The sequence below is a fragment of the Strongylocentrotus purpuratus genome, unplaced genomic scaffold, assembly GCF_000002235.5.
Source record: "Strongylocentrotus purpuratus isolate Spur 01 unplaced genomic scaffold, Spur_5.0 spur5_scaffold_8, whole genome shotgun sequence".
Lineage (NCBI taxonomy): Eukaryota > Metazoa > Echinodermata > Echinoidea > Camarodonta > Strongylocentrotidae > Strongylocentrotus > Strongylocentrotus purpuratus.
The window spans coordinates 16532397-16557911 of NW_022145614.1; the positions used below are offsets into that span (position 1 = coordinate 16532397).

Here is a 25515-nt window from a genome sequence, read left to right on the forward strand (position 1 = left end):
ATCCATGAAGTAGGCTTACTTCGTTCCATCAGATGTTCGCGTCGGGTCGGGTTGTCGCGTTACACGCCCTTTCGTGAAAATATACATGCACGAAAATTCGGGTTCTTTACGTTGTCGGGTTACACGAAACTCTGCCCCCCCCCCCCACATTTTCACGAAATCTGTCAAAGATGGTTCTTGAGACAAGGCTTCTCTTTTTACATATACATTTGTGAAAATATGCCCACACAATGGCGAAGTATTTATCGCCAGCTTTTTACGGACTCTTGTGATTTTATGTCGTAGTAAAGATTGTCGTGTCGGGACGCGGCTTTACGTAGATTTACTGTATATATATATAGGTTTTTTTCTTCAGAAATTGGACCAAATACTGTGGCGATAAGACGGCTGTATTTCACAAACGTTACACCCGACCCTTTGGAAATTAGGACTTGATAATTCACAAATGTACGTGTAACTCAAAAGACGTGAAGATTGTATAACCTGTACAATGAGAGTTATTTTTAGAACAGTGTTCTTTCTTAAAACGAGGTCCCACTGTACTTTCTTAAATTACAGGACCAGGGGGGTGTTTCACAAAGATCCTAAGTTGAACTTATCTCTGAGTTGGACATACAAATTATGGAAAGCCGTTAGCATCCTTGAAAATATTTTTTTAAAGTTATTTTAAAAGGCATAAAATGTTGATTCAAATCATTCATATTTTCTGTTATCATGGGAAATTTCATGTTCTTGATGTGGAACTTATAAAAAGTCTAAAAAACTTAAATTTTTGTTTTTGAATATTTTTCATTATGAGGCTACAAATGGCTCTCCATAATATTTAAGTCCAACTTTGAGCTAAGTTCGACTTAGGATCTTTGTGAAACACCCCCCAGTACTCAACGTTACTCTGCTGCGCTCAAATAGATCTAGGGCAAGCTATTGTCAGAATTTGATCGATTAAGTTTGACAAATGAGGTTCCGGAGGATGAGTATCAGCAGGGGCAAGTTGTCCTCTACTCATATCCCAAGCATCAATAAACTGTATCTTTGGATAAGACTTGAGGATGCGTCTCAGGGCTTCTTCATTGTCTCGTGCGTAGTGATCATTTGCATACTGGACCCTCGACCCGTAAGGATTTTGGGTATTTCCACCCTTAAACATGACAACTGCCGTGGGGTTTCTGTTGAGTAGCCTCCGGGCGGCATCAGCAATGGACTTGATCCGCTGCTCGTATAACGGCCTGGTAACAGCTTGAAAATGTGCCCAGAGACTTATGACAACGACAACGGTCTCATTAGACCCGATGGCATCCAGTTCATTTGTAACGAATCGAAGGATACTTAATTTATGCCAGAAGTTTTTGTGAAGTATAGGAATGTTATGGAAGCTGTAATGCAAATGAATGTTGTGTTCAGCTACGTATGTATCAACAGGACCTATAAATTGTCCTGCGGGGTATTTGGCCCCACTTAATTTAACCAATTGAGAATACGCTTGTCTGATGGTAGAATCACCGTAAATGTAGATGTTCTTGTTGGCCAGACACTTCTTGCACTCCTTACCGGTGAAGAGTTTCACTTTGCAAGTGGGAGGAAACCAACGTTTATTCCGGTAGAAGCCCGCCACCCACGGTATAACTTGAAAGCGGGCATGTTGTTGGCCACACACCGGTAGACGATCCACTTGTTCATTTATAAAGTCATCAGATTCGCTGTTTACTGTCACGTGATTGGGAAGGCCCACGATTGGAGCTGCAGGGCTAGATGAAACATGGAGGAAAAGGACAAATAAATGGAGAGTTAATTTAAAAGGGAAGGGTGGGGAAACGGATCTTGTCAGCTTTCCCAGGATAAGAAGAAAGAAAAGGAGACACCACCCTGCATCTCGACAAAGTGTTTCCCACTGTATCTGCTGTGAAAAGACAACATCTTGGGTCTCGACAAGTATACACTTCCTTTCAAATTGACAAGGGCAAGAACAAAAAGGCAAAAATGTGGGATCTTTTCTTGCCCAAACGGAAGTAGACTTGACAGAAACCTTTCTTGTCAGTAGGGTGTTCCCTTGCACCAATTTACTGCAGATTTTTAAGAAAACTATTGTTCTCAAATTATCAGTTATCAAGCCATACCACAGAAAACCGAAGACAAAACAAACAAAATCGAATGTCTTATCGTGTTTTACAAATGTCGTTGTCAGGGAGATGTTACCATTTTCGGGATACATAAGAATACAAAAAACCTCTTGAAAAAAAGGCCTTCACCATTTAATTGTTTGAATTCGTTACAATTTTTGAAATTTGATCAAATATTTATTATTTTAGTAATCAACTTTAACCTCAAATGTCCAGACGAGCTTACACGACGGTGCAGCGTGGCTCCTGGTATTCGATTGGCAGTGACATCATGGGCGGGGGGAGGGGGGGGGGGGGTAGACACAGATTTTGATTGGTAAATGAATTGTTATACAAGTCAACAGTATAAAAAGGGGTATTAGTATCAGCTCTTCTCGTCCTCCCCCTCTCCTTCGTCCTTTTGCTGAAATTACCCTATACATATCTTAAATATTTTATTTTATTTCTTGCAATTCAACGTGCCCCTTGTATCCCCGTGGCTACGCCCATAGCACTTACCGATGAACTACAGACGACCTCCTGCTGTAAGCTTGGTCTTCGATCATTTTGTTGGTATCATAAGGAAGTGACGTAACTTCCGTCCAATCGGCGCAAGAGAGAAGGCTTGAATTAGGTTTCTGACAGTACCATGTTAATCCCACATAAGGATTAGATAGGTTGCATATGGACGTCTGTATTAGGTGAGAACACACAAACACCATAATATAGTAACGGAACAATATTCATGAATACAACATTATACACGATCGCATCTACTTTCGAGAAATCAATTCAAGAGTAATTTCAATATCATTAGAGCGTCCGCCTCACAACTTGGAGGTTGTGGGTTCGAACCCCGGCCGCGTCATACCAAAAGACGTTAAGATGGGAGTTGTTGTTACCTTGTTTGGCGTTCAACAATAAGGGATAGAGCAACACGATCAGCCGGGCTCACGATCATTTGGGCATAAAGAATTTCAGTTTCGGTTTAATAAAATTTGGAGTGGACTATTGGAGTGGACTATTAGGCTTCTATGATTATTATTATATAGAAATCATTACGTATTACATCATTGTAATGTTCGCCCAAGATGACTTTTTTTTTAAATTGATTGCGCTCGTGTTTTGGGGGAAAACGTCTCATTGCGCTTAGGAAAAGTAAGAAAGATAGAAAAGCTGCAGGAAATTAATTTTGACTAATGAATACAAATATCAATGACATAAATATGTTTCAAGAGCAGTTTTGAATTCTTGAACTGTCTAATCTTGCCTTACATTATGAGGGATACTATTCCATAGCTTAGAGGCAATATGCCCACAATTTTTTTGTTATCAGTAACGCTTCCCCTTCACAATGATATGATGTTGCATTCTTGTTGATTCTTCGGGTGACAAAAGATACACCTTAACAATTATTAGATTTTCTTTCTGAATTATGTATTTAATTCATTTATTTTTGAGGGGGTTAAGATATATATGTTTTGGTTTGGGGCCCTAGTGAAGAGGTATTCCATTAACCGGTTATTAATGAATGAACGGCAATGCTTGGTATACCGTCTGCATACATTACTTGCTGTTATGTCGGGAAAGCATCGGGCAAGAACAACATTTGTTTAAAAAAGTATGCATAGAATTTGAATGTTAGTAAACAGGTGTATTCATCATTCCTGAATAAATGAATATTCATTTGCCCGCCGCACACGAGGCGTTATTTCGATTGCGTCATGACCTGAAGCTTAGTTTACACCGACAAATTATTCAACGCAATGATTTGCTTTACTTGATGTCGCAATCCAACGTCAACAAATGATGCTTCGTGTGCAACGGGGATAACAAAATAATGCTCAATGAATTACCAATCTGTAAACGGGCACGTTACCACATCTCACTTCTTCTGTTACATCTTTTCCATCTATCTTCTTGCTGAATTTCCCCAGATAATTGACAAGAGGCTGCAATGTTTCCTTCAGGTTTTGTTGTTCAAAAACAGCTTCACTCGGGACAATCAAAGTGACATTGATACGGACAGTCCCGGCCCACTTTAGAGTGAAGAAGGCGCTATAATTCCCATTACCAAGGTCAAGAACCTCTCCATCTGTCCCCGAGCCTGCAATAAAAGACCCGTTTTGAGTGAAGATCTTGGCGCTAAAGAAATCTCCACCGTAAGTCTTGGGCTCATCGTAGCCGTTCCGTGCTTCGATTAAGAGTTCGAGTTGGTCGCATACGGAATAAGATTCCTTGTCATTGACGATGGTGAATCGGCTCAAGGTACCGCTTGTCGTGTCCATATGTGTAGCCCATTGCCTTGGTGTAGCGGGGGGATACGAGAAATGGGGAATATTTCTCAGTTTCCGATTCGGACATAAAGGATGGCTATGCGAAGTTTCAGGTTCAGCAGGCGATGCATTGTACAGGTTGCCAGATGTCACCCCCTATAGAAATACAAAAATCATGTGTAAATTCATTATGGGGGAACAACAAGGTGAAATGGGAGAAGAATCATGAGGAGAGACTTAAACTTTATTGTACCCTCTCTATTTCTTGCATTACCATTTGGTCCAATGCATTTTGGCCCAATACCTACATCGTATAACTTCATTTGGTCTATACCCAGTACTTTGTCCACTATACCGTGTGAGTCAAAAAAAAAAAAGTTTACACCTAGAAAATTGTTAATTATTTAAAAAAATCATCCATTAACAGTAAATTATCATTCATCTTATGAAAGAGTGTGTTATCCCAAATCATTTGGTATCATTTTGGTGTGATATGTGTTCATGCTTGGATGAACAAGAGGCATTATTTGCGAGAGTGCAAAAATCGACTTGCGCCAGAGTGATGCCTACAGTATGTATTATGTTAGGATTAGCGGAGTGAGAGAATGAATTGAATGTATCAAATGAAATGCATTGCATATGCTTTTTGCGGAAGCAAAGTGACACACACACACACCGACGCGCGCACAAAATGTTGGTTGATATTTGATATTCGATATTGATATGTGTTGCATGATCAATTTAGTTAGGGATGTTATTTGGATCTGCAAATACCGAATTAATACCCAAATCCCAATTGTTTTATTCAAACATCACATAAGCAACTTTGGCTCAAGTCGAATTTTGCACTCACGCAAACAGTGCCTCCTGCTCATCCAAGCGTGAACACATATCCCACAAAAAGAAAAGATCAGCAAAACACAGTGAAACACTGGAAAATTACTTCAAATTGACAGAAAATAAGTTAACACTTACAATAGCAAAATATAGATATACTTTTAATATTCATGGTTTATGCTGATCGGTTTGTAAGCAGGGCCAGCGATTTCAAATCGTTATAATAGAAACAAATAGAAAGAGTGAAGGATAAAGTAGGAGAGAAGGAATTTGAGAAAGAGAAAGAGAGAGAATAGGAGAGAGAGAGAGGTGAGAGAGAGAGAGAGAGAGAAAGAGAGAGAGAGAGAGAGAGAGTGCTAGAAACAGGAGAGAATGGAGAGGGGGAAGGAAGTTTAGCAGTTTTTATTGATACAGCAATGATTTGTCAATTAACAGGATATAATTCATTAAAAAGTACAATATAATTTTGCAAAGTTTCGCGCTTATTTTGCGCTTATTTTAGACACAATCCCATTGTAATAAGATTGAATACCGAAAGCAAATATGAAAAACGTTAAAGTGAAGAAAACGTGAAAACAGATTCGGGATCAACAACAAAAATTAAATGGAGTGTAAATTCTGCTAAAGATTTTATTGATAACATCGATCAAAGTCTAGTTGAAAATATACATAATGCTGTTGATCGTTTGGAGGGTCACGACATTCAGGTTGATCAGGAATCAATCAATAATGTAACTTGTTTATAACAAAATATTTACCTTACGGCGGCTAAAATAGTGGAATGGTAAAAGCCTATGGAAATCATAAACCTTGTAGATTTGGTTGTAATGATAAACCATGGTTTGATGCAAATTGTGCTCGGTTAAAGGCTCAGTATTTTCATCTTAAACATAATAGGAAGATTGACATATCTGATAGTATTGGAAAGGAATGTACCAAAGTCAAGAAAATGTATAAAAAGCTATTCTTTCAGCTCATATCAACTTTGATATAAAAATCCACGTGAATTAAGAAATCTTAAAATTAATCAGCCACAAGCATATTGGAAGATTATTAATCCAGCTAATGATTTACGGAATGAATAATCCCCAATTGAAATTCATTCATATTTGACATGAACTGACGTGTTTTTAAAAGCGCCATCAAACCGACAGACCGTATATATTCTCCCTCGATATAGCGTGCATGTCAGTGTAATTTGCCATATAAGTACTCTTAACAGTGGCGTACGCCGGATTTTTTCAAGGGGGGGGGGGGGGTTTAAAATCGGCTCCAAAATTTCGCAACGACTCAGGAAAATTTGAAAATTGCGCCGGCCAAAAAGTCGCTCAGTGGGGGGGGGGGGGGGGGGGGGGGGGGGGGGGGGGGGGGGTAAGCGGACACTTTTTTTTTTTTCGCAACGACTCAACCGACCGCTGAATAAGCGGGGGGGGGGGGGGGGGGGGGGGGGGGGGGGGGGGGGTAAGAGAACACTTTTTTTTTTTTTTTTTGGTCTCGAAATTTGAAAATTTGACATTTTGCTCCGTTGGGGGGGGGGGTAAGGTCACCTTTCTTAGGTCAGCCATGGAGGTAATTTTTTTTTTTTTTTTTTTTTTTTTTTAATAATTTAAAAAAAAAAAAAAAAAAAAAAAATCCAAAGGGGGGGGGGGGGGGGGGGGGGGGGGGTTTAGGTTTTTTTTAGGGGGGTTTACACACATAAAAATACCAAAGGGGGGGGGTTAACCCCCCAAACACCCCCCTGCGTACGCGTCTGACTCTTAATTACCAGTGCTAAAGATTCACCTCCTTATGTTGATGTTCTTGGACTTGATTTTCATCTAATCTTTGGATTTTTGGAGAACTGTATACAGATGTACCATCCTCCGCTAAAATGACTACAACTCGCAACTTGAACACCAAGCTGGAGACCTTACGAATAGCATTTAAGGGATGAACTGAACAGAGCACAACTTTGAAAAATAAGCTGGTGAGTGTACTTAAGAAAGCTTTGATAGAAGAAATTAAACCAATAATTACGAAGAAAGTTTCAGAAATCTTACGCGAATATATTGACTTCGAATTGCAGGCGAGAGATACTCATATAACTGTTTAAGAAACAAATATGCAAGCGTGATTAGATCAACAGGACGAGTCAGAACAATACTCTAAAAGAAATTCCTCGATATTGAACGGAATAAAAGAGGAATTAGTGAACGAAAACGCTGCCGAGAATTTAGACCTTGATTTAGACGCCAGGGAAATTGACAGAAGCCATAGATTGGGTCAGAGTAAAGAGAAGAGAAATAGAGATGTGATTGTAAAGTTCACACGTTACCATGTAAGAGACAAAATCTACAAAAATAGGAGAAAACTGCGCCATCGTCAGGATGAGGCAAGTTATATCCTTGAAAGTCTGACAAGAAGACGAACGGAGCTTTTCTGGAAAGTGAAAACGAAGTACATGCATGGAAAAGGTGGAGGCATTATGGACTCAAGATGGCCGGATCCTCGCCATATCAAAACGTACGAAAAAAGCGAATAACTATTTTAACGGAAGGTGACCTTCACAAAGTGAGCAAATCCTGAATTCTTCGTCATTATTCATCCTGTGAGAATGAACTAAACGCTCGTCTTTACACTAATCTGGTGGGGATGGATCCTCTCTATAATTTTTCAGTTTGCCCCTCCTCTTTTGTTGGAGGAGAGATTTTTAAGTGGCCTAAAGTTCATGCCTTTGTAATGATAATTTTATGCCAACTTAATTGGAGCTATTACAACGTGCGTAAGCTCCTTATTAGGCGCAATTATACTGTCAAATACCTTATTTCCTAAAATCTTGATGTTTCGCGCACCCGTTTACACTTGTGCTGAAATATCACCGACTGAAAAGATCAGTGATGTTTTGGCGTGTTTCAGTTGGTAATGCGCATGCGCGGCACTCCGATGCAAAAACCTCCTTCGATCAGCTGTTTTATGCTGTGCATGCTGCTGCAGTCCAGTGAACTTTTTGTTTCTTTTGTTATATCTCTTATGTTATTCCTTGTTTTTCCATCTTTCATCTTCTATCTTTCCATTATCTATTCTTTATCATTTTTTCTTTCTGTCTTTCCATATGTTATTCTTTGTTTCTTCCTTTTATTACTTTCTATCACTTTTTCTTTCTGTTTTTCCTTATGTTATTCCTTATGTTATTCTTTGTTTCTTCCTTCTATCACCTTCTCTTATGTTATTCTTCGTTTTTTTTTTTATCATGTTATCACTTTCTCTTTCTGTTTTTTCTTATGTTCTTCTTGTTTCTTCCTTCAATCACCTTCTCTGATGTTATTCTTTGTATTTATCGTTCTATCATTTTCTTCAAGGACGACATCTAGCTCCGCTCCTAAAGTCACGTGACCTAACATCGCGATGTTACAACTGCGAGCGTTTATACTTGCCAAACACGCCAAAACACGCCAAAACACGCCAAAAGATCACACTTTGATGTGGAATGTTTCGGGCTTGGCATTTCTGCCGGTAAAGCGTAGTTGCCCTTTGTAACATCGCGGTCAGGCTCCGGTTTGGCTTTTTTGTTGGTTTTTTGGCGTGTTTGGACGACAGTGTAAATGCCCCTGACAGTTCCTGTGTGTATATATAGCTAGTCTGTGGTTCACGCATCACTAAGCCCGAGGAAGGATACAGTGACCCATTCGTCGAGTAACCATTACATCTTCGCGACATGTGGGCGCGTTTATCGGGCAGACAGACAGACAGCTCTCGACAAACGGGTCAGTGCTTCGAATGACAACCAACGTTTGAAAATACCGGACAAATTCTCTTTTTCACACCACTCATCATGCACTGCTATATAAGTGAATTATTTCTTTGCAGATACAATAGCATGGTCTACGATCAGTTGATCTCCTTATTCCTAACCGATTTAAAAAAAAAGTAATTTGAACGACTCGAACTGACTGTATTTTTTTAAAATTCTTTTTTTTTTATAAATTGTTATGTGAATTGTTTACGTATGGTCTTTAACGTCTACAAATACCCATGTGTCTGTTGTATGTAACCTGTACAAAATAATCAAAAGGGATTGAAGTGTACGAAATGTAACCAATGGCTTCACATCATTTGTGCTGGTATTTCCTCCCAAATCTATGATGATCCGTCAGAGGATCTCTTTGGCTGCATGACAATGCAACATTTGTTTTCTTAAGGAATTACCTTTCTGTATGTCCGCATGCTAAAGCAAACAAACAAAGAATGGATACCTCTAGTGGTTTATACTAGCGTGAATTGCATGGTAATGGTCTTAAGATTGCTCAATTAAATGTTAATAGTCTTCTAAAACATAAAGAAGAAGTGAGGACATTTGTAAAATCAAATGATATACAGGTTTTTGCTGTAAATGAAACCAAAATAGATGTAGGCCTATATATTTATGATGATGAAGTCATGATTGAGAATTTGAACCTGGTTTACAAAGGTAAGCTTTCTAGGAAGACTAAGGCAATTCCTTAGTGAATCGGTACTGAAATTAATGTATAGCTCACTGATCCTTTGGTATTTTGATCGTTGTGATGTTATTTACAGTGCAGCTTTCAGGAAATATACAGATCGCCTCCAAAATAATAAAATACGGCAGGCCGTATTATAATTCAAATAAAATCTGAATCTCATGTCTCTGTTTTGGAAGTGCATAATGCTCTTAATTGGCAACTCTTGGAAAAAGAAGAAATCATCATTCCTTTGTTCTTATGTATAAAATTATGGATAATCTAACCCCTGAATATTTAAGAAATAAATTTGAGTTGATAACCCATTCCTTCCCTTCCCGAATTGGAGCTCAAATAAAAATTACCCAAACCGAGAACAAAATAATTACCTCAAAAGATCATTCAAGTATAGAAACGCAAAGGCCAACCACACACTCCTCCTCGTATTAAATCGTCCACTAGTGTTAATACATTCAAATCTAAGATTGCAGAACTGTAGCCAGAAGCGGATCTAGAGGGGGGATTGGGGGGGTTGCAACCCCCCCCAAAAAAAAAAATCCGGGGACCATTTTTTAAAATCTTATCTTTTTTTTAAAACTTGTAATTTTATTTTATTCTATTTCTATGTATTTATTTCATTTATTATTATTATTATTATTATTATTATTATTATTATTATTATTATTATTATTTCTTTTTGGGGGGAGGGGGGGGGGGTTGGGCGAACAAATGTCACAGAGTCCCTTGCCCCCCCCCCCCCATCAGCTTTTTTGAGGACACGGGCCACTGCCGAAGTGACAAGCTAGGCCAGCGTTGCCGATTCTCATCCCCAAAATCCCCACATTAAAAAAAAAAAAAAAAAATTGGGGGATTGTTGAAGTCTTTGGGGATGAAAAATAAATATTTGGGAATGAAAATAATATTGAGTTTTATGAAAAACGAATTTGGGGATTTTCTGTCAAAATTTGGCAACTTTGGGGATATTTTAAGTGTCGTTTGGGTGGGGATTTTGTGAAGATTTAACCTGGCAACGCACGCTGAGCTGGGCTGCTCATTTCCTGGATTACTTGTTCAAGTTGCTCACTTTTTTATCAGTCTGGTCTGAGTGTAGTGACAAGCAATATGGAAGCAAACAGGGCAAAGAAGTTGCGGCAATCCAGTCTCGCATCTTTTTTTACTGGAAGGTATGTTTGAATCATGCAAAAAAGTTGGCATACAGGGTAAATTACCATACATGGGGGTGTAATACGGACGTGTTCATGCACTGCTTTTTATGGTCTCCATTGTGTAATAGATGCCAGGAAAACATCACTTACGGGGTTCAAATAAACACCCCCAAAAAAATCGGATCGCCGCTTCGCGGCTCGTGGACGATGCTCCGCATCGTCATTATTGGTCAACCCCCCCCCCCCTTAGCAAAAAGCTAGATCCGCCCCTGCTGTAGCACAAGGTCCCTCCTCCTTATCTTGTTACGATTACTCTTTTTTATGATTTTTTTTCTTTTTCTTTCTTTTTTTGACAATGTATTGAGTGAAAACGGAGCATTATTAATGAAAAAATTGGGGAAAAACTGATCTGATTGATTCCTTAATTCTCCCAAATATATTATTACAATTTAATTACATTTTAGGTGAATGTACATCGTCACGGAGCAATGAATCGACTCTATATATAATTCCAGACTTTTAAGTGTTCACAGATTTTTAAAGCCTGTCTTTATATGTCTTGTTTTCAAGGAAAATCGGTTGGGAAAATTCAAAAATGGTGGGGAGAATTTACTGTTAATCATAAATAGAGGGTGTTGCACAGTGACACCTTCAAAGAAAAACATAAAAATCTTTGCGGTTTGAGAATTTTCTCAGGATTTTTTGCCTGTTAGAGGGTAAGTACAGTAGAAGGAATATAAGTACATTTCATACACAAATTACTGTTTTTTCATCAACCTTCAACAATCTTACCGAGTCACTCTAATCTACAATTGGCACACTCGATCGACCCAAATGACGTTAAAGATAAAGGCGAGTTCTGGTAATGCGATTGCATTGTGAAAGAAAAGGTGTGGAATGGATCAGAAACAGTTGATCATGTAGCATGTAAGTATTGGTGTGCCCTGCAAGGTTCTGGAGTCATCAAAATCATAATAATTGTGGCCGAGTCTTGGTAAAGTAACTAGCACTGTACACAGAACGCTATATATGGGACAACACACATGGTGTCGGGGCTAGTACTACCTTGATTTCGTTGTCTTTCTATGCTCATTACTTATCCAGTATACATTTTTCTCCAAAATTGTTTGGCACATGTCATTCATTTGTAATCTTGAACATTCAGTGTAAGTTTTGTTTGATTCTGTGAGAATTAGTTTTCTTGTTTTTACCAGAACTGGAGTTGCTAAAGCAGCCATGCTAAATCCGTGGTATACAGAGTTCATGGAGTGTTCATTCAATAACCTACTTTTATTATTATTTGTACCCGGTGGTCCGTTGTCAAATTAATATGATGAAGTATGAAATAGACCCTACCCAAACATTCTTACCTTTGGAATCGGCAGAGGTTGTACTGTAGCAAAACGTTTCATATATAAAACGTCTTGGTTCCACCACAAATTAATGATTATAATGTTTGCAAAAAGCAACACAAATAATACAAGGGTGTATCCAGTACTTGATGCCATCTATAACATAATAATAATAATAATAATAATAATAATAATAATAATAATAATAATAATAATAATAATAATAATAATAATAATAATAATAATAATAATAATAATAATAATAATGATAATAATATTCATGATAAATAATCATAATAACAATAATGATAATTGTAATCTCCATCATCGCAATAATCATCATATAATTGATGATGATGATAATAATGAAGATAATATTATACTAATACTAATGATATAATGATAATATGTATAATATATACATGATATATAATGATAATGATGAAATCATAACAAAAACAATAATGTACCTGTAGAGACGGTCACATGTTTTTTTATTTAAAAATATCAACCCTTTACGATTCAGTCCTCTGCTCTTATCCATCATGAACTTTAACATATATGAATATTCATTAGGTTCGTAATACATACAGGTATAATATATGCAATGCATAACAATATACTTACGCTAAAAGACAATCTTGATAAGAATAAAAATACATGCTGATTGTCTAGAACTCTTGACATGGGAATAAATGTCACATGTAAGATAATTATGTCTTACATGTACATGTATATATTGCGAGTTAAGGTATTGTTTATAGAAACAAGTTCGAAAAAATCTAACAAATTTTTACCGATTTCTACATAGATATGGTTGGCTTAGAGAGACTCAAACAAACTGTATGATAAGGGGATCTAGTATATCAGTCATTAAAAAATCCGAATAATTACCTCAAAAGTAGAACTGCAACAATCGGGGTCCGATTTTCGAAGTTGTTGAAGTAGGTGTAAAACTAGTAGATTGTAACACCTGCGGGAACAACCTTAACAAGAGCATGTATCATAGGCATGTCTTTAGTTGGGTATTGAAAGTGGATAGCGCATCACAAGAGCGGAAAAACACAGGGAGACTGTTCCTCAATCTAGGTGCAGAAGCAGTGGATGATGACCACCAAGAAGCGTTCGAGGACTCTCCGGCAGATATTGACCCAATTATTGTACTGTAATGCAAATAAAAGAGAAAATACATTTTGGGTTTTACTATTCTACAAAGAAACAATGAACTGTAAATGATCTGAGTGAAAAACTTCAATGAACATAAATGTACTTCACAGCTTCGATTCTAATAAAACATGATAAGGACATAACTAACATTCCATATATCGCATATTGAAATGACAAAGCTACTATACTGATTTAATCCAAAAAAATTAAACATCTATCATCATGATTAGACTACCGACAAAAATATAACAAAATCTATATGTATCACAACGTCTCAGATAACTTTTATTTACTACAAAGGAGCATGAATATCACATTAAACATTCTCCGAAAACGTTTTGCCTAAACGTTGAATATTGTAAAAATGTGTAATAAAATCAACTTAATTCTAGTGAAATAAAACATTCATATATACATATACTTCATAAATATGTTCTCAGTACATCTTTCTGAAAAAGAAGACAAAAATATATTTATATTATAATTTTCACCAAGTCTTGAAAACAGTACATGAACATATTCTTTATCTTCTTCCAATATCAATCGAAAAGCGCAGCAAAGTATTATCAGAAGGGAAAACTCACCACTTGAAGGCTTTATTTGATTAGATTACTTTACAAATAATACAACAACGTCTCAGATAACTTTTATTTACTACAAAGGAGCATGAATATCACATTAAACATTCTCCGAAAACGTTTTGCCTAAACGTTGAATATTGTAAAAATGTGTAATAAAATCAACTTAATTCTAGTGAAATCTAGACATATTAAGATGATGATACATAAAACATTCATATATACATATACTTCATAAATATGTTCTCAGTACATCTTTCTGAAAAAGAAGACAAAAATATATTTAAATTATAATTTTCACCAAGTCTTGAAAACAGTACATGAACATATTGTTTATCTTCTTCCAATATCAATCGAAAAGCGCAGCAAAGTATTAACAGAAGAGAAAACTCACCACTTGAAGGCTTTATTTGATTAGATTACTTTACAAATAATACACAGGTGTGAGTATGTTATGGTCGATGCAGCGCATGAGGGTATTCACTATGGTGCAACAGGGCCGGATCTACGGGGGCGGGGGTGGTTAGGGCCCCCCCCCCCCTTTGGCTGCCAAGTGAAAATGTGATGTGCCTGTTACAGTTACTTGATTTTAAAAGACGTTATCGTGCACTGATTTTTATGGTCTCCATTGTGTTATTAGATGCCAGGAAAACATCACAATAGCAACAAAAATTGACTTAAAACGTTTAATCAAAAGACAACAGGCTTTATAAATAAATACATGACCAGGAACTGATATCGCATAAATACCTATACCGCGGATGTGTGATAAGTCTCCATCGACAAATTCACACTCTCACATTCAATAACATCAAACATGACACCCACAAATTCTTACCTTTGGATGGAATATACTGGAACCCAGTAAACATAACAACAAGAACGCTGGTATCTCTCTTCAAGTGAAGTTGTTTTTCGCACACTCGGTAACATAATTATATCGGCAACTTGTTTAGTGGCGACATGACTATGCATTACTCCTGAGAAGCCCTGAGATTAGGCATTCCATTAACTTCGGGAGAAGAACTATCTGTATAAAAAGGCTTCATCCTTTACTGAATAGGGTTTCTAGATTTACATTGTTACATTTCTTTGTTCCAGTGATTTCAAAGCAGAAGACAGCAAGAAATTGTGTAAATAATAAAAGGTCCACTTGAGTAATTTTTAAAACTCACACTCTCTCCAATTTTGTACAACAAAAGGTGTCTTGGGAACCATTTCTATCTTTACGGATCGGGTGCAGGGAGAGAGCATTTGCTGGGAATGTGGGGGACTACCACATTTCCTAAAACATCACACAGTACAGAAAAAGTACTTATCAATTGCATTCAGCACACCAAATCCTTTGACATTTCTGCTCTACAAAATGTCCAATCACTTTTGTCCAGTTAATATACCGAGATACTGTCCAAAATTATAGTCTCCAAAAAGCACCTTTTCGGCCAAAATTTATATTTTAAGTTTCAAGTTTATTGTTTCCACTTTATCGAAGATAACATAATTGAACATAATGAACATGGCAATATTCATGTACATGGTAATAGTTATAACAAAATATACAATCATAAGTGTGATAGATACATTGCAAAAAAAGATAAATATAGTGGGGATCTACTATAGAAAGCAAAGCTTGTATTATGCACACATAGCTGCATTACTATCCTGGCTGTGTATTATTAAAAACCTGTTCACATTTCAAACACCACTGGACAAAACTCAACTAATTTCACTCAAAATCGGTACTTTAGTGACAATTGATGACACCTAAATAGCAGTAACATACAATTTTTTCAACTTATTGATGTTAGAAAGAATAATTTGAAAATTCAAATAGTGAGTCTACTGTCAAATTTGCTTACAGCCACATCGTCTTCATTGTGTGTATTTGTGTGTATTGACTATTCATGTGTGCAATTGCTGCCTATTAGCACGTAGTACAGCGCTGGAGGTCAATATACGCATTAGCATTGACTATCTATGCTTTGTTGGAGTGGTATGTAGGTCCCAGTTAGAGGTTCGTATATAAATTAGGGTATCTGAATAAACATAAGATATTTACAAAAGCATATGATTATACGAGGGTTATCGTTAAGTGACATATTTTACTCAACATAGCGTAAACAATATTGAGGGGAAAAAGGGAAGAGTTCTGTGCTTTCCTCAGCATAACCAAATATATATCAATTATATAAAAGGATCAGTGCTTATTTTAGCACTACTGGTGTGGAAACGAAGAATACTAGCAAGGAAACCAATAAAGAAAAGAGAACAGGTACGTACGGTAAGAAAAGATGATTAACGAGAATGGAAAGTAAGACAAAAATGGAAGAAGAAGACAAAAAGCACCAACAAATAAAACAAGGGATAGCAAGACAAGCGGGAACGAAAAGAAAAGGGAGAGAGCTAAAGGGAAGGGCAGATATTATCAGGGAAGGATTAGCATAGGGATAAAGCCATCTTTGACCGTTGGTAAACAGTATTTCCAGAGAGTGCGGTGAGTAATGAGAAAGAATGAAAATCAGATGTTAGGTGCGACTTGTTTAAGTATGATGTTTGTCGTAGGTATTCAACAGGAAATGCTTGAGTTTACGTTTAAACTTATAAGTGTGGGGGTTGATTTGAGAGCCGGGGTGAGTGAATTCCAAAGTATGGGTCCAGTATAAATGTTTTTGGTAAAGTAAATGTTTTTGTGCGAGGGGGACGAAAATGCTTCGACTATGAAGCTGACTATGAGCTGGTAGCTATGAATTTTCTGTTTTTGAATAGACATTTACGTTAATTTTGTTGGTAGATCGTTTATCTCAAGTTGATACATAAAATTACCAAGATTGTAGGAGTATAATTCATGAATTTTCAGGGATTTGCTTTGGAGGAATAACAGGTTGGTGTAAGCACGATATCTTTTATTTAAAATCAATCTCATTGCTCTTTTTTGCAAGAGGTGTATTTTATTTAGGTTAGATCTACTGCAATTACCCCAGGCAAGAATATCATAGTTTAATATAGATAAAAATATCATAGATAAGAAGTCGTTGACATTGATGATAAAAAGAGTAGTGAACCGAGGATCGAACCCTGCGGCCCCGCATAACTGACTTCTCTTTCACACGATTTATGGTTTTGAATTATAACAAATTGTTTTTTGTTTGTAAGATAACCTCTGAACCACTCCAAGGCCTTCCCTCTAATGACATAACTCAATGAAATTGATATATTTTGAAGGTACTTTAATTATCGATCTTTTGAGACCATTATGATTATGGTGATTAGGGGGTTTAATTAAAAGTTATCTTAAAAACTCGATGTGAACACACCAATTACGTCCTCAATACACTAAAAGAAATACACGTATATGAATGCAGTTATTACACATGTGGGGCAAAAATGTCGTTTTTGTGGAAATCAAATCGATAACTTTGGGTTGCTTTAACTTTCACTGAAAAGAGACACAAGCCTCTCCTTTAATGATTATTGTCCTTGAGCATGGGCGAATTCCTGGAAAGTTACAAAAAAGGCACTTCTCCAATTATATCACCAATAAATCATGTTTTTATCCTAAATTTTCGATGTTAATTAACCCTTTGAGAGCGAGCCCGCGCACAGCGATTGTTTCCCCTGTGACGGAGCAATTTCGGTTACATCGCCAATTTAGGATAAAAACATGATTTATTGGTGATATTTTGAATTAAAAACCGTTATTTTTTACAGAATGATGAAAATGATTACAGAGATTGTGTACAAAACTTCAACTCATGGTGTGTGGAAAACTATCTAGAACTGAATGTGCAGAAAACTAAAGAGATCCTATTTGATTTCAAGACCAAAGTAGAAAGCAAACCAAGTGACCACCCTGTAAGCATTAAAGGGCAAGATATTGAAATTGTTACTTCTTACAAATATTTGGGTACAAACATTGACAATGAACTGGTCTGGAGTGGGCATACAAAAGCCCTCGCAACAAAAGGGAGCCAGCGAATGCACTTTCTGCGCAAGCTGCGTTCATACCATGTTGATAGGACCATATTGTCACTCTTTTATCGATCCGTAGTTGAAAGTATAATGACATATGACTCTGTAGTGTGGTACAATAGTGCTAGAAAGAAAGATCAAGGAAAACTCAAAACCATTGTCAAACAAGCAGCCAAAATAATAGATAGACCAATGGATTTTGATGAGGTTTGCAGAAACAAAGCAGTGGAAACGGCTGTCAAGCTGTTAAGGGATTCCAGTCACCCCCTGAATGGTAATTATCTCAAGTTAATAAGTGGTAAAAGGTGGCAGTCAAAGAAATCCCGCACTTCGAGGTACCTGAACTCTTTTGTTCCGTACTCAATCCGTCTGCTGAATAATATATAAAATGTAAAAAATGTATCACTTGTATCTTATTTCTGTTCTATTTGATTGTAGGAAATGATCAAAAATATATCTGTTTTTATTATAGGACACGTATATTTAATTTCTTACAATAGCCATCTCTTTCTCAAATTAAATGAAAAAGTCTCTTTTCTATTTATACTCACATGTCGTAATATATTGCATGTTTATTCATACTGATCTCATACTGCCTTCAATAGGTATTCATATTTTATACATACTGCACTGAGTGCACCCATATTTAGGTTTCATGTATAGGGACAATAATTGTTGTGGATCTATCGGAATATCAGGATATATACATGGTTATTTTTCCACCATATAGACAATAACTATGATAAATCTCTTTGATTGTTAAACTGTTTGTGGTTAATGTTTGCCTTTTTATATTCTATTATCATAATGATATATATATTATAATCGTCGACGTCGGAATCTGAATTATTCACAATATAATTTGGAAGATGGTTTAACCCCCCGCCCCTTTGGTATTTTATGTGTGTAACCCCCCCCCCCCCCATAACCCCCCTAAAATCCCTCCCTTTGGATTTTTTTTTTTTTTTTTAATTATAAAAAAAAAAAAAATATTCACATGGCTGAACTAAAAAAGGTGACCAAAAAAAAAAAAAAAAAAGTGTCGTCACAGACTTAACAACTCGCTCGGCTTCTGTAGAAGCCCGTCGTCTCCAAAGTGTTAATCCCAATTCTGTTGATATTAGTATCAAACTGTGGATAAATTAATTTCTTTCATATGTCATCAAATTCATGGTGGATCAAGGTGTCCTTAAATTATTGATCTATTTTTCGTCAAAATGACTTCTTTTTTGGACGCCCCCTCCAGATTAGGTGTGTTCGCTACAAGTTAAACACGACCTCTGACATACTTTATATTATGATACAAATCTTTTGAATGAACAAGGTGTGCTTAGTTTGTGTGGTAGTGGCAGGAAAACGCCTCTTTTCTGACTTGCATATATATTACAATATTACAATATATACTGAAAACGATCAATCAAAAGACAAAAGGCCTTATAATAGATGGCCAAGAGCTGATATCGCATATATACCTATACCGCGGCTGGGTGACAAGTCTTTATCGACAAATTCACACTCTCACATTCAATGACATCAAATATGACAACCACAAATATGACAACCACAAATTCTTACCTTTGGGTGGAATATACCGGTACCCAGTAAATCATAACAGCACGAACTTTCAATGTTGCAGACAGTAGGGACTCTGGCCTCTAGCTGCGCTGGTATCTCTCCATCGAATGAACCTGTTTATATTGGCAACTCGTTAAGCGGCGACATGAGTATGCATTACGTCACAGGCGTGTGTCATAATGGGGTGTGATATACTGCGTAGTACGTCCGTACGTACGTTGCTCCGGAATGAAGAGAATCTTTATAAAGACGAAGTACTCCGTGAAGCCAAGTACCAACAGATAATTGAAAATAGCAGTACGATAAAGGGCCACTCTTTCCTTGGAGCGACATACTCTCCCTAATCTAGCTAGTTTGTTATTATTAACGTAGTGAAGAACTACTTTCCAAAAGGGGTTACATCAATGTTTCATCACATTTGATTAAAATGTTACTTATTTCAAACATATGTCATGGTTAGCATGTTTTGTCATGTACCCCAATGTACCCCCACTCCTCTTCCAATGGCATGCAAGACACTTTAAAAAGTGGGCCATTTAGTGCGTTAATCACACAATACAATTAGTGCATGACATCATAGTTTTTATGTCAGCATTTCAAATTTGGATTGTATATCAGGATTTCCATTACACTACAGTCTATTGTAAAAAATGTTTATTGTATAACCGGTCACTCAAAGATTTTTACTTTTTTGAGGCACTTCATTATCATTTTGAAGCGCAATTATTTTAGGGCTTCAATATTACACAATATCACAGACACTGATAACACGTAGGGCCATTCAGCGGCTGGCTCAGTTGTTGAGGTAGTTGGGCCTATCTTAAGTTTCGACTTTTTTCAGAAGGGGAAAAATAAACGCTTTCCTTGCATAATTTGGCCTAATGTAAGCTCCGAAACATGACGAACGGGTCATCTGTTTTTGTTTGTTTGGTAGTTTGCTGCTGGTGGTGGTTCAAATTTTTCTTCCTATTCACCACGTTTCTTGTAAGACTGCCTCGTACCGATTTTCCATGATATCATGGTTGTCAACTTGATGTTTTGCTCTAGAGTGTTTGTCGCCCCCTATCGACATAGACAATAAAATGTGCAGGCTTTCATAATTATGGCATATTCCGTCACATAAAGAAAAACATGATTATATAAGCGAAAGGAAATTAGGAAAGTAATTTTTCAATTTATACCATTAACAAAGGTTGTATTACGTTTATCCCCAGCTTAATTTTGTCTTAAACCAATATCTTCTCTTTCAGAAGATTTATATTATGTCCCCGTCTTCGTTTCCTTTTTGCTACAGCAGTAAAAGAGGTTTTTTAGGATGAAATTAAATAATCAGTCTTAGAGCAATTTCTTGGATACACATTTTGCATGGGTTACTGTAATTTCAACAAATTTCCCGCAAGAAGACTGATATCGTTATGCTTTACACACACACACACACACACGCACACACACACACACACGCCCACATGTACAACTCTTACAGAATTAAAGAAGTGTGTTCTTACCCACTGCCTCTGCTTGTTAACAACCGAAATATTGAATGAAAAGTTCTAGCAATCCAATTAAATCCGTTAAATCTCCTTGAAACAAAGAGGTGGGTGTCAAGACATGAAGCGATGGGGTACAATGAACATACCTGTAGCAATCGACTACCATGCACTATTGATATACGATTTCTTTGTCGGAGTCCACCTTATTTCGCCCTATTATTTGTTTGTTTTGATCAATGGAGATAAGAAGATATGACCCTTTCCCCTTTATCTTCTTTCATATCACTGAATTTACATTCCCTAGCATGTCAAATATAAATATTTTTCTTTAAATCATGAGCAACACCCCCATTGAAAAACCTCCCTGGCGGTGTTTCCCCCTCACTCCACGGTATGCCATCAGGTGCATGATGCATTATGCATGTTTATTTTTGAAAACTGAAAGCCTTTGAATTATATGTATTTAGATTGATTGAATGGATTTACGGTTTACCATTGTCTCCCCATGCATTCGAGTACAAACTTCAATAGACGAACTGCGTTGTATTATCCAATCTAACTTCTCTTCTATAAAATCGAATAATTCTTTTTTTAGATGGTAATAAATTAAAAGTTTAAATAAATTCGGACGTTGCTTAAATATGACCAAATCTCAATCTCAATAAAAACAATAACAAATATGTATTTCGGTATTAAAAAGAGGATGTTAAAAAATTGGTTTTGATCAAAGCAAAATTTAAAAAAATGGGGGAAATCTGATTAAGTGGACAGATGGTAAAACGGATGGATGGATTTATATGTACAGAAAGAAAAATCGATGAAGAAGAAAAAACTCGTTCTTTATTTTGGCAGTCCTTGTCATTTGTTTTCAAAGAAGGAGAATAAGGAGATGATGAAAAGAAGAAGAAGCGTAAGAAGAAAGAAGAAAGAAGAAGACGAAAATGAAGGACGACTACGACGAAGAAGAAGAAGAAGAAGAAGAAGAAGAAGAAACGAGACAAGAAAAAAAAAAAGGGTATTAAGAAGAAAATAGTTGCTTCTTGCTGACAGTAAGTGCAGTATGTGGAAACACAAAAAGAATAATTTCTTGGCAATATTTATTGTCATCCGTAGTCGTGACATGTGACATGGGTGCATCAGATCTCGTGACCTGAAATCTATGACCGGCTACTCAGCTGTTCAGGTGTCTATTGTGACGTCAGTGCCTCACCCCTAAGGAGAGAAGTTTTTTCAACAGTTTGAAAAGTGTGGAATATAAAATTGTAATGGATGAACATCTACACGCATTGTGAAAAAAAGAAAACAAAACAAACATACAAGCACAAAACGAAACAAAAATTCACAAACAGAAAAGACCTGTATGCTCCTATCGTATTCTTAGAGAGTGAAAACATGCTTGCATATTTTCATAAAATGTTAGAATAGTGAAATATATATATATATTTGTATTCATTTTTCTACATTAATTTCGTGGAAATTACTCAGGTTCATGAATAATAGATTGAAGAAAGATGGGTCCATTCCACACGTAGCCGCTCTTACACATGCACTATTAAAGATATATAGACCAGTTCTGGTCGTGCGATTGTATTGTGAAAGAAAAATTGTGGAATCGATCAGAAAAGGTTGATTATCTAGCATATAAGTATTGGTGTGTACTGTGAAATCATCAAAATGATACGAAATTTGGCCCAGTCTTGGTAAAGTTACAAGCACTGTACACAGAAAGATGTATATGGGACTACGTGATAATTTACCAAATATATCAATTCAAGTAGGTGGTTTCCCGGCAAAATTTGTATCATCACAGTCAAAACGTATTCTTTCACATGATTAGTAATAAGAGCTTCCATTTCATTTTTGAGAGGGGGGAGGGGGCGTTTCCAAAACTGGTCTATACCTTTTAACGAGGTTTCACATTATATGAAATTATATACAAAATAATTTCATACATATCTCCTTTACTGATATGAGTCGGTACAATGGCTGCATCATAAAAAAGGGTGCACTATTTGTTCCGCATTTTACACCCCTACAAGGGTACACTGACACACCTTGAGGGCCAATGTAACAACCTTTCTTTCAAAATAAGCTTCGTCTTTGACATTTTGCATCCTATAATTTGCTTTTGTATTGTTTTGGTGATATTTTACGAAGCTTCCTTTGCAACGCGTACGGGGTGTAGTCTTTATAAAAGTGAGTTTTAAGTGTGCCAAACTTGTGATTTGTTACCATGTGTATTAGCTATGGTCAAATCAAGGGTTTATGCAATGTCCTACGGTTCAAAGGCAAACTTATGCACCTTTAGTTTAATAGGAGATCTGGCCGTGTGTGGGCGTTAAACACATGTCTGTAATTGACAGGGAAATGGCAGACTTTATTGATACATGTACAGTAGTCGTAGTAGTAGATGGGATTTAGTGAGGGTAAAAGGGGAAAAGAAGAAAGAGGGAGAGGAAGAGAAAATAGGGGGTGGGTGAGGAGGAATGGTAAAGGGTAGAGAGATGTTTTTCTGCATCACCAGGAACTTTTTTATTGTTTTACTTCTATTGTAAAGGCTTACAAGACGCCACGTATTCACTTTTTACGAAGCGCTTGTTCTGTCTGGATCTAATTGATTTGTTTCGCTTCTCATAATCGCAAATCGAATATTTTCAACGTATATTGATCTATGGTACAGAACTTAATACCAAAATAAAGCAAATTTAATAAAACATGGAAAGGGAGAAAAGAGAAGATTGTATCTAGAAAATTCTCATTTTTTTAAATGACCATTTTTTGGAGAGATATACTTTTGTTTTCGTTTTGTGTAATCAAATTATTTAAACACGTTTGAAATCAATTATATCAATACAAAGAGATTATATAACGTCAAACAGAAATACAATGCAAACGTCTTTTCAGAGGAAACAAGCTTGATCTTTATTTGTTAAGCGTACAAAAACTGTACATTTGGAATATTTCGTCATCTTATATACATGTCATTACATATTCCGTACTCTGTATACATCTTATTTTACTAGTCTAAGAATACTTTGATCAATTTACATATGAACAAGGTAAAGGAAATGTGATTATACTAATGTAAATATATACACACCCGAGGAACAATCATTACAGTTTCAAAATAATACGCTTGGCACTGGATAAATTCCGTGCTCAACTAATATTCACAAGTTTAACAGAAAAAAATGACTTTCGTTATGTGTGTGTAAGTAGTGTCATCATACTACAGATAGAGCATCACTACGTTAACAAAAAATCTACGTAAGGGTACGGGCTTCACAGGCCAAATTGCAAATTAGTATGTTAACAAACATAATAAAGTGAAACAAACAACAACAACAACTCAAAAATGACGTTAACAAATCTGAACCACTTATTGCCCTTCTAGTCCTAAGATGTAATAATTACGTTTGAAATTGCAGACGAGGATTTTGAGGCTAAACAATTGCAAACATGCAGACACGAGTGTGCTGACAGACTGATATAATAGGAGCTGGGTGCGTAAGCTACACAATTTAAAGCATCTTGTACGCTTAAAGGGATAATTGAGTTCTGTTTTCAGACCGCAAATGCCTTCAAAGTGCATGGTTATTGCTCTTACTCTTATCTATGACATTTCTAGTGCCCTTTTAGAACCTAAAATTGCTATAAAGGTAATTTTTACCCCAAAATGTGTGAAATTTAGCCAATATGATCATACCACTTCAGCTCCACTTAAAAAAAAAACACGGTGACCGTTAATTTATTATTTAATTAAAAATAACAATATATGGGCCGGCTGGTTGTGCGTAATATAAGCAACACAAAAATGAAAACAAAAAAGCCAACATCGACATTGGCTTAAATACGACGTAAAAAGGCGTTATTTCGTGTTTTCAACGGTTTTTTTTTCAAATTTTTCAAAATATCTAATATTTGTGGTGGTACACAAGTATTAGAAATCGTTATATTTCAGCCGTCTCTGAACCGATTTTGATCGAACAATGATGATTTTGTCAATTAAATATTATGTTCTTTCAAATTTGACACTCAGTTTTGCATTATCTCACAAAAAAAAAATATTTTGTGTTGCGCCCTCTCCAACAGAACTCAACTATCCCTTTAAGTTTTGGCAACACCAATGTGTTACTCAATTTTATTGTACATTCAAATTTTCAAATACTCATCATTGTATACAGGATATCCATGTCATGTCACTTCATACAATTGCTCTCTATCTATCCATATCCTAGTTCACTCGAATAATACCATCATCATTCTGAGCAATCTCGCTAAAATTTTAGGCTATGGAAGAAAATCTTTCATGAGGGGCTAAAAGCTCAAACTTACACGATTTAAGCTTGACTTATCACTAGATAATTTCGTAAATCACACGTTTAAAACAAATCTTTCTAAGGCGCAAATGCTTCGTTGAACTCAAAGATGGAAGATACATTTTTATCATAAAGGTGATTGAGTACATAACGGCCATGCTAATGTACTTTTAATAAATTACTCCGCGACACCATTATCAAATCATTCCGTATTGAACAACGCAATATTCATT

The 25515-nt window shown here is 36.3% G+C and overlaps 1 protein-coding gene across 1 annotated transcript; it reads right to left on the reverse strand.

Moving 5' to 3' along the window:
• Positions 1 to 822: 822 nt before the first annotated feature.
• Positions 823 to 19620, reverse strand: LOC577401 (NXPE family member 3). The gene is made up of 6 exons (XM_777632.4): positions 19474 to 19620; positions 13079 to 13347; positions 12203 to 12340; positions 3953 to 4528; positions 2616 to 2788; positions 823 to 1745 (listed from the first exon to the last, which is right to left on the reverse strand). Exons 3-6 carry the CDS (start codon positions 12338 to 12340, stop codon positions 902 to 904), a joined length of 1731 nt encoding a protein of 576 aa, XP_782725.3. The 5' UTR covers positions 13079 to 13347; positions 19474 to 19620; the 3' UTR covers positions 823 to 901.
• Positions 19621 to 25515: the final 5895 nt, after the last annotated feature.